The sequence below is a fragment of the Vicia villosa genome, linkage group LG7 (genome assembly GCF_029867415.1).
Source record: "Vicia villosa cultivar HV-30 ecotype Madison, WI linkage group LG7, Vvil1.0, whole genome shotgun sequence".
NCBI classification, from domain to species: domain Eukaryota; kingdom Viridiplantae; phylum Streptophyta; class Magnoliopsida; order Fabales; family Fabaceae; genus Vicia; species Vicia villosa.
This window is the reverse complement of record NC_081186.1, coordinates 125,197,451-125,206,632: the sequence shown is the minus strand read 5'-3', so window position 1 is coordinate 125,206,632 and position 9,182 is coordinate 125,197,451. Positions and strand designations below refer to the sequence as shown.

The window sequence follows — 9,182 nt, the reverse complement described above, 5'->3', positions numbered from 1 at the left end:
TGGAATAAACTGGTTTAAAGAAGTGGGAGATTGGGTGGATTTACCGTACTTTCATAGCCGATACACATTTGATGACAACATTCATTCGTTTGTTGTTACAGTTTCTCAGTCTTCATTAAATGAGGGAAAATTAGTTTAGTAACTTATTCTAATACTTTTCATGTTTTTGGGTTAAGGTTTAATGAAGTAATTGTGTGATTTAACAGTTTGTGTTTGTATTGCAGAAGTTGGGGTTAAATACTGCAAGAATCTTGGGAAGTTGTGGGTATGAAGCCCTTGTTTTGTGCGGGGACAGCGGTATGTCCACAACAATGAAACTGTCAAACATTCATGATCCTTACAATACTGAGTTAGGTCCTGGGTGGGATATGTTTTGTAGATGTCATAAAATCGATGCCGGTGAATGTATTGTATTTAGAGTTGATGTCCGATGTCGTTGTGCAATATGTTACGTTTATAGGTTTCCCGGATAGTATATTGCAGTAACTGGCAGCTATCACTATAATTGCTTTTGACGTTTTTTAGTGTCGATCTGTCAGTAAACCTTAAAAGGGATTTAAATTTAAGAATCAGTATAATAAAAGCAACAAATACAGGAATTATATATTGTCGAAGATCTCCTTGTAAACTACATTTGTAGTTGTTGTTTTAACTTTTGCATGTTGATCATGTATTAATATCTTGATTCCTTGTTTTGTGGTCACTCTTGATAGTGCAACATATATTTGTCCATGTGTAAAAACATCCCTTGGTAGGTATAGACCAACAGTATCCAAAGACTGTCCTTGGGATTTGTTAATTGTCATGGCATATGACACTATAATGGGGAACTGTCTTCTGTTGAGCTTGAACGGCCATGGTGATTGGGAAGGTGACATATCCATTCGTGGGATGTAAACCTGATTGCCACAGTTCTTTCCAGCTATTATCGAAGCTTCAATAACATGTGTCCCCAATTTTGTTACTATCAACCTTGTTCCATTACATAGTCCTTCTGACTGATCAATATTCCTCATGAGCATAATTGGTGTTCCAACCTTTAACTTTAAATGATGGGTAGGCAAACCAGATGTACGGAGGGAACTGAGAAATTCTGGAGTTAGGATATTTACCACTGTGTCGTCATTGATTTCGGACTTATAAACAGTATTTGAGCTGTAGTAATCCCGCATGTCTCCTGTATGAAGAATATAATGAGTTAAGTGAAATTAATATGAAAAGTTGTTTTTCGTAAAGGGTAGTGAGAGATGTAGACCTGGGATTAAGTCAAGGATATGATTGTTTATTTGTTCCACAATTTCTAATGTTGAAGCCAGAATTGCTCGACCCTTAAGGTATTGGATTGAATGAAAATTGTGAATAAAGTCAGGATATGTAGCATCGACAATGGCGACGATCGGGTCTTCGAACTGTGTTATCAACAGGTCAAGTGGAATTTCAAAATTTGTCACACCGTCATTGGGCTCAGATACTTTTCCTTCGCCAATTCTTAACAACCATTCAGAAAACTGTTGCATTTCATTTTTATCATCTTCCGTCGGACCGGATTGCAGGCGCATGTTTTTGGTTAATGTTAACACTTGAACAAAATTCCATATGTAAGACGCATTTATGGCAGAATGTACAATATCCGAACGGCTTCCTCGAGGGACAACAGGTAAAATCTGCCTGAAATCACCTCCAAAAACAATAACTTTTCCACCAAACATCTCCTTTGAGTTACCGTATTTAGACATTACGTCTCTGAGCGTTCTATCTAGTGCTTCAAAAGTATGCTTGTGTGCCATTGGAGCCTTATCCCAAATAATTAGTTTAGTTTGTCTAAGAAGGTCTCCCACATCATTATTGTACTCAATTTTGCAAGTAGAATTATCGAGCGTTGGCACTGGTATCTTAAATTTTGAATGTGCAGTTCGACCTCCTGGCAACAATAATGACGCTATACCACTGGTTGCGACTGTCAGACATATATCATGCTTCGACCTTAATGTTGCCGCCAGTGTTCTCCACATGTATGTCCTATCGATTCCACCGTAACCATGTAGGAAGAAGACTGCACCATTCTGAGACTCAACTGCGCACATAATTTTTTGATACATAGCTGTCTGTTCATCTAGGTCAAGGTTATCAGTAAGGTCTTTCACAAAATTGGTTTTCTTCAATAGCATAACTAACGATATAGTTATTATGAATCGCTAAATGATCAACCAAACATACAGTAGTATTATAAAATTTAGTTAATAATAATTTCAATGGTTTACCTGTAAGTCCACGAAAGAGATTTGTGAATTCTGTCTTTGTTTTGGCAATGTTATAATTGCGTTCGTCATATATCAGTCTATTACCTAATTGTTGCAGAACATATCCATCTGGATAAGGGATTGGTTTGAAATCTTTTAGTGTCCTTTTATTTTCTTGAAGCAGCTTTTCTATTTCAATCAGGGTCAAATGTTGCAATTCGGCATCTGTGAGAACCAATTCTGTTTTTCAACATTATAAAGAAGAAAGTTAGGCATTGGCTAATAGAAGAGATCCATTTGGTTGTAATTATATATATATATATAGAGTGTTAGATAATATAACTGCAGCAATAATTTAGTATATATTGTTTAAATTTAAACTCTTAAAAACCTGTATTTAAAGCCAATTGCCTTTGAGCATGTAGGACACCATCAGATAACAGCTGCCATGATTCCTTCCAAACGTGTGCTGGGCGATTAACAGCACCTGACCATAGCATCACCACAAATAGTTTTTGGACAAAATGTCCAGAGCCCCATTCACTGGCCTATTTGAGTGCACCAATATATTCTTTGTCATCTTCCAGAAATCCCATGGCGAAGCATGCATCTCTAAATGTTTCATACTGGGTATTATCGACCTTGCGAATTTCTTCATAACTTTTTGGTCCCTTGACTACAGTCAACATCATCCGCAGGTAAAAAAGTTCACCTGTTGTTGGTGGAACCCATATCAATCTCCCAATGGTGAATCCCTTTTTGCGGGGCCTCCACTCCCTTTCTTTTTTGTGGTAAACAAACTTAGATACAAATTGACCATAAGTGAGTGACTGTGCCTCAGTATGCTTTGAGTTTGTAGATAGCCAACCAGTAAACATGGAATCAGTAACACTTGCATTCTCCAAAACATTTTCCATTCGATCGTGATCAGTGTAGTAAACAGCCTTTTCGCCTACCAAGTGATAAAACATACGTTCAACTGCCGGTCTTCTACCATGAATGTGAAAGGAGTAAATTCTCCAGCATGCTTCACATGGTGAGATATATCTGCAATCTAAGTATTGTTTTATTTCATCAACCGGTTCATTGTTGTTGGTTGACACCGAAGCTGTTATTCTATCATAGCCTTTGCTAATGTATTTGAAAAGATATTTGATTGAAGTGATCTGGTTACACCATTCCATGTTTATATGTGCGTTATATTTGAGGAGAAATCTTTTGTTATAAGGTACCACATGACGGTTGTCCAATGTGATACCATTTTTTTCAATAACGTGGGTTTTTTATCTTCTCCTATAGAGGGGATAACCTTCTGCATCAACAATAGTTTCCTCGTTAAACTTCTTTGGAAAGTATTTAGAGCATTTACCATTTTTCATATAGGCTGATGTCATGCGCGCCACTCCACATGGGTCGTGCATCATGTTAGATTTAACCAACGCATACAACCTCGGATGAACAACAGGGTCTGGTATTTCAGCACAGATGATGTTGTCAATGTCAGATGGTGTGGGGTATTTGCTCTGAGGATGTAAAAAAATCAAAATATGTGTGTGTGGCAATCCCCTCTTCTGAAATTCAATAGTGTACATAACTATAAATGTACCAGTTAGTTAATATGTAATTTCAATTTAGGAAGAAGATGTTAATTAATTAATAGAACATAAAAATGCATACTTACAGGCCAAAACTTTCCCTAGAACATGCTTTTTTGTTATATCTGCAATGAGTTCGTCAAATTTGATTTTGAAGACTTTAGTAATAATATCGGGTCGATGGTGTGGTTGTAACCCAGTTTCGGACAAGGCACGGATAATTTCTGGCCATGTTGGATTGCAAGTAAATGTAATGAATAGGTCCGGAAAACCCAATCTACTTGAAATTTCCATTCCGTCAAAATACAGTTGATCCATATATCTTTTTCCACCAACAAAAGATGACGGTAAGACAACTCACTTTCCCCGCTTTTGTTGTTGTCCGCCATCATCGTTATTGCATTCATCTGTCAACCTGTTATATTTTCCCACTCTTAATTTGGATTGATTATTTCGCAACCAGTTCAGCCTTTCAGATTCCATCATACAATAACCATCGACCAAGAACTGTTGAAACAGACGGCGTGAGTGTAGCAAAGTTTTTGCCTCCTCGCTACGGTCTTATAACCTGTATGAAAGTCAGTCCTTGATGCTCTGACGATTTTGTCGGGTAACCTCAGTTTCATGGCGATATCTATGCAATATATTTTTCCTATAACCATCTTCACCATACGCAAATATGAGAGGGTATTGATATGCCAAATATGCTGGATGAAACTCATCAATACGTTGCAAACCACCGTTGCGTGCTTGAATAATAATGTCCCTATTACAAGCAGAATCAATGTCTCCCACAATTAGTGCAGCAACTTCTGAAACCGTTGGTCTGTTATACACGCGTCCATCCTCAGGTCTATCACATATAACCCTCAGTTTTAAGTCTAAGAGTGCATTATCGTCCAGGACAACCCTCGCCATTCTAAAAACTTTTGCATGAATATTGAACTCATCTAACATGATCTTCAAATTATGAACAATGTTCTCGTCAATTTCAGTATTGTCTCTGCGCATTTTATGCGACGTTAAAAATAAATATAGGTAAAGATCACGAAGACCTTAACTATTTGTGGAATATTAGAAATACCTGAAACACTTCATTCTATTAGTAACTTCATTATCTGTGTCATAAATATATAGTTGAGCATATTGGGGACGGTCTCCATTTTCTGGTAGTAGAGTACCTATTCGATGACAGGTTTGATCGTGCAGTCTCAAAGTTGGTGGTCCTCCTTTCTTTGAATATGTGGTGTCAAATTTCATTCCAGGAGAAGTAAACGAAAACATTGAGTTGTATGTTCGAATATTATTTCGATAATTTTTGCTCTCGGTAGATGTTTTGTTAAACAGCAGATGTCTCAACAGTGGGGGTGCCTCTTCAAGTAAAGGTACAACAAATTTACCACCGCGACAACAGCGATGGAATGTTGGAACATGTCCCTTTTTGGTTTTACTGGCACGTTCTTGAAGCCACATGTGTGCATGACAATATGTACATTCCCATATTTGATCCCCTATATCAAAATATTCTGCAGATTTAGAAATTAGCATAGTGTCATTTGTGATCTAAATATTTGATATGCCGTTGAAATGTTTATTATTTGTAACATTACCTTGTAAATTTGAATCTGCTAACGGTGCTTGTTCCATGTCATCTTCAGAGTCTGAAGTATTGGATGAGCTGCATTCATCCTCAGAGTTAGACAGTGGCACTTGGGAATATTGTGTTTCAGGTGGTATGACAGAAAAATTTCTATTCTCTAATATAAGCCTTCTTTTCTTGCGAGCATCAATTGAATGAGCTCTATCTTCTACATTTGGAATAGAAACTGGGGAGACTGTACTTGGGGATGGGGCACTGGTGGGATGACCACATGATGATTTCTTATTTTTTAATATCAACCTTCTTTTCTTCCTTGCATCACTTACATCAGTTTTATCTACAAGTTTTGAGAATGATCTGATTCAGTGTATTGTGCATCTCTCTTCTCCTTCATTCTAAGTCTTCTACTTTGTCTAGCAATAGAAGAGTTAGTATGACTGGTTTGTTCATTAGTTTCTAGCATATTTCCTAAAGATAGCTACGATGCCAGTAAGTAGTTCTAAGAAGAATATGAGTGGACTAATTATATAGATCAATTCCAATTACAATATTAAACTGTATGAATTCTACAATATAAAACTGTATGGAATCACATTACTCAAGTGATAATAGCTGTTATGAAACAAACAAATATAATATTAATGGGGTATGTTGGAAAGTTGATTGGGATGAGGCAATAAGTGAAGCATTATCTGCTATATACTTTATACAATGCAAATGGAAGGTCTTGTCATTATAATTTCAAAACGTTATGTACAATCTTTATATTACCTATTATAACAGTACTTATTAATGACAACATGAATGGACATTAACATATTTCTAACTCTCATGTGTACCTTTATTTAACTCAGTAGGTGATCCCATTCAATCCAATTGCCACAGGTGCTCAGATAAATGTCAACAAATTGAAGAGAATACATACAATGTCATATGCGCAGCTATATTAATTTTGATTATTTATAACATTCAACAGAGCATTTCGTCGGTGCATGTTCGGTGTGTTGATTTCTCAGCATAATTGCAAGTTCAATTTCATGTTAGGAACTTTTTAATACGTTTATGACATTCAACGGAGCATTTGGTCGGTGCATGCTAGTTGTGTTGACTTCTCAGTAAAAATGCAAGTTCATTTTCACGTGAGTAACTTTTGAATAAGGTTTATGTGTCTTTTACCTGTGTAGTCGTAACCAATATTGCAAATTGTGGTTGTTATTAGTTGTGACAATATGTTTTTACAATAGCATGTAATGCTAGTTTGGATATTGGAGATGAGTAAAAAACAAAGTATATCATAGCAGTTGAATAGATGATTAAGAAAAAACAGAAAAGTCTTATATTAAGATAACAGAAATTAAATTACATAGTTGTTACCAAACCAAAAGAAACAGACTTACAAGTCTGATTTGTTTATGTGGCAATACAAACAAAAAACAAATAAAGTGGAAAAGAAATAAAACATGTCCACACCATAAAACAAAAACACACCAAAACATACATAAAATTATGCAGGAACTACTAATCTATCTTCTCTATTTTTATAATTTTCTTTAACTTGTTTGATGAAAGTTCTCCATCACACGTGGCATCCGAGGTTGTTGACTCGCTTGATACGCCTGGAAAGTGTCTTTTTCCAGTAGGAGTAACTGGATCTGTGCTGTGCGTTGAACTCACATCAAGATCCTGTTACATAAGTGAACAGACATCACACAATTAATATTCAACAGTACATTAAAAGTGGAGTACATTTCAGTGCAATAAACGTCCTTACGACGACAAAATTAGGTTCGGATCGAACAGTGGTCATTGCTTCGACAGCAGGTTGTTTCATCTACAAATCATTCGAAAGATAGTACAAAATCATAATATGCGCAAAGTCAGTTTACAATGATTTTAAGTTGCATAACACATGCAAAGATTAAATTCAAATACTTCCTCTGTGTCAAACTGATCAGCAAGTTCTTTCACAAAAGGGTCATTCTTCAATAGCATAACGACAGAGGCATTCTTCCAACGTGGTTGCCACTTAACTTTGGAGGCCATCTTGCAGTCCAACATCTGATCCAATGCCAGTGGGAATTCCAAGGGATCATGAATGCCAGCCTGTAGGAGATTGCAAGACAAAGATCAGTTAACTCTGGCATAATTGTCTATGTTTTTCCAACAGTATGTAAACGGAAATACCTTAATCATTGTATGACGCAGCTGAGAAGCAGACAATCCCAAAAGTAACTCACACTCTCGGTCCCAAAATAGAAAGTTACAGCTATTCCCGGCATGAGTAACCTCAATCTCAATTTTATACCTACATTCGCAGTATACATAGAGCACTCAAAAAGGTCATGTTCAGTACCTTGACAATCACACATATAAATGAAATAACATAAAACATGTGACAAGTATGTTAACCTAAAAATCTCTGCCTCAGTGAAATGTCCAGCCTCACACTCAAACGGAGCTCTATCACCACGCGCAATACATGAGCAAGCATGACAACCACGATAATACCAGCCATACGGAGAGGCAACCAGCATTTTAGTTTCTCCAACAGTCGCACAAAATGTAATCTGCAATTATGGAACCAAAAGATAATACGATACACAGTCAAATGCAACGGAAAAATGGCAATATATACTAAATCAGAATAAAGGGCCAACAACTTCCAAACATACAGTTCTAAGTTTTATAATATCCCCAATAGGCATTACAACAGCCTTTGAAAGCAATTTCTGTACAGGAGTCATCTGTTGATTTTCAGAGTTCTGTGCTGAAAGCTGTGAATTGGAACCCTCCTGGCCAGACAACGTAATCATGGAATCCTTCGGAAAACTGTCAAAGGAAGACAGTAATGTAACAATCACATTGCATAAAAATTAAAACCACACAAGAGCAAATCCAGGGAGCATACCTTTCTATAAACTCTTTCATCGGCAGCAAATCAGTATTCAGACCAAGGACGGTAACATTAAACGTGTTTGTCACGGACAGTGGAAACTTACCTATTCAAATAGAATGTTACATAACCATCTATATCAAAATACAAGGATATCTAACCATCTATATTCAATTACTAACCCTGTTCCTTGACTTTCGCATATTGGATCATGACAAAAATAGGACCAGAATCATCTCCGCGCTCCTGCTTGAACTTCATGAATTGTTCAACATAGGATTCCCAAAGCGTGCAATTGATAGTATTCTCACTGAAGAAATAATACAAACCATGTCATCTACATAGTCACATAAGATATGTTTGATAAATTATACAATAAATATGAATACAAACCCCCCGTCACGCAGCATCATGTTAATCTGCTGCTTCCGGGCACCTGATGTGGTCTGTGAATACCCAATACTTTCCACCATACCAATTGTTAGAACAAGATTTGTTCTGATCAATATTCTTAGTTTTGATGATAACAAGGATATGAATTTTGGATGAGATAATGTGGTACTCTAATACACTGCAATTTCCCTTTCAGGAAATATATAAAGAGTATGCACAAATCAGCGCTCAGAAGCTTTGACTCAGAAGGTTCAGCATGCAACATCAGAACATGGTCTGGCAAGACATCAGAAGATGGTCAAAGAAAAATCAAATCATGGGTCTATGGAAGCATCAGAAGAACTTGAGATCAGAAGCAGAAGCACTGAAGTTCTCATGGTATCACGCTCATAAGCACTTCAAGGTCTGAAGACAAGAAGATGCTCTGCACCAAGCTGTTTGACTCTGATGATATTCAAACG

At 36.7% G+C, this 9,182-nt stretch overlaps 3 protein-coding genes across 3 annotated transcripts; all 3 read right to left on the bottom strand.

The window, feature by feature from the left end:
- Positions 1–599: 599 nt before the first annotated feature.
- On the bottom strand, positions 600–3,424 carry LOC131620148 (uncharacterized). The gene is made up of 5 exons (XM_058891164.1): positions 2,953–3,424; positions 2,632–2,727; positions 2,262–2,480; positions 1,256–2,170; positions 600–1,177 (listed from the first exon to the last, which is right to left on the bottom strand). Exons 1-5 carry the CDS (start codon positions 3,422–3,424, stop codon positions 600–602), a joined length of 2,280 nt encoding a protein of 759 aa, XP_058747147.1.
- A 99-nt stretch (positions 3,425–3,523) lies between these two features.
- On the bottom strand, positions 3,524–6,302 carry LOC131620147 (uncharacterized). Its single transcript, XM_058891163.1, has 7 exons — positions 6,275–6,302; positions 5,446–5,772; positions 4,920–5,361; positions 4,451–4,838; positions 4,197–4,342; positions 3,922–4,112; positions 3,524–3,834 (listed from the first exon to the last, which is right to left on the bottom strand). Exons 1-7 carry the CDS (start codon positions 6,300–6,302, stop codon positions 3,524–3,526), a joined length of 1,833 nt encoding a protein of 610 aa, XP_058747146.1.
- Positions 6,303–7,377: 1,075 nt separating this feature from the next.
- LOC131620146 (uncharacterized) lies at positions 7,378–8,801 on the bottom strand. Its single transcript, XM_058891161.1, has 8 exons — positions 8,722–8,801; positions 8,511–8,638; positions 8,344–8,434; positions 8,108–8,264; positions 7,845–8,002; positions 7,620–7,740; positions 7,484–7,538; positions 7,378–7,382 (listed from the first exon to the last, which is right to left on the bottom strand). The coding sequence occupies exons 1-8, from the start codon at positions 8,799–8,801 to the stop codon at positions 7,378–7,380; spliced, it is 795 nt and encodes a 264-aa protein (XP_058747144.1).
- Between the last annotated feature and the right edge of the window lie 381 nt (positions 8,802–9,182).

Excerpts from the sequence above, each read along its gene's own strand:
- LOC131620148 (XM_058891164.1), bottom strand. The coding sequence starts at position 3,424 with ATGGAATGGTGTAACCAGATCACTTCAATCAAATATCTTTTCAAATAC. Across the intron at positions 2,728-2,952 it reads ATGGGTTCCACCAACAACAG|GTGCTGTTAATCGCCCAGCA; the intron begins GTGAACTTTTTT and ends TGCTATGGTCAG. Across the intron at positions 2,171-2,261 it reads TCTCTTTCGTGGACTTACAG|TTATGCTATTGAAGAAAACC; the intron begins GTAAACCATTGA and ends CTATATCGTTAG.
- LOC131620147 (XM_058891163.1), bottom strand. The coding sequence starts at position 6,302 with ATGGGATCACCTACTGAGTTAAATAAAG. Across the intron at positions 4,839-4,919 it reads AATAGAATGAAGTGTTTCAG|AGACAATACTGAAATTGACG; the intron begins GTATTTCTAATA and ends TAAAATGCGCAG. Across the intron at positions 4,343-4,450 it reads GATATCGCCATGAAACTGAG|TTCTTGGTCGATGGTTATTG; the intron begins GTTACCCGACAA and ends CTGTTTCAACAG.
- LOC131620146 (XM_058891161.1), bottom strand. The coding sequence starts at position 8,801 with ATGGTGGAAAGTATTGGGTATTCACAGACCACATCAGGTGCCCGGAAG. Across the intron at positions 8,265-8,343 it reads ATGAAAGAGTTTATAGAAAG|TTTTCCGAAGGATTCCATGA; the intron begins GTATGCTCCCTG and ends TTCCTTTGACAG. Across the intron at positions 8,003-8,107 it reads ATATTATAAAACTTAGAACT|ATTACATTTTGTGCGACTGT; the intron begins GTATGTTTGGAA and ends CCATAATTGCAG.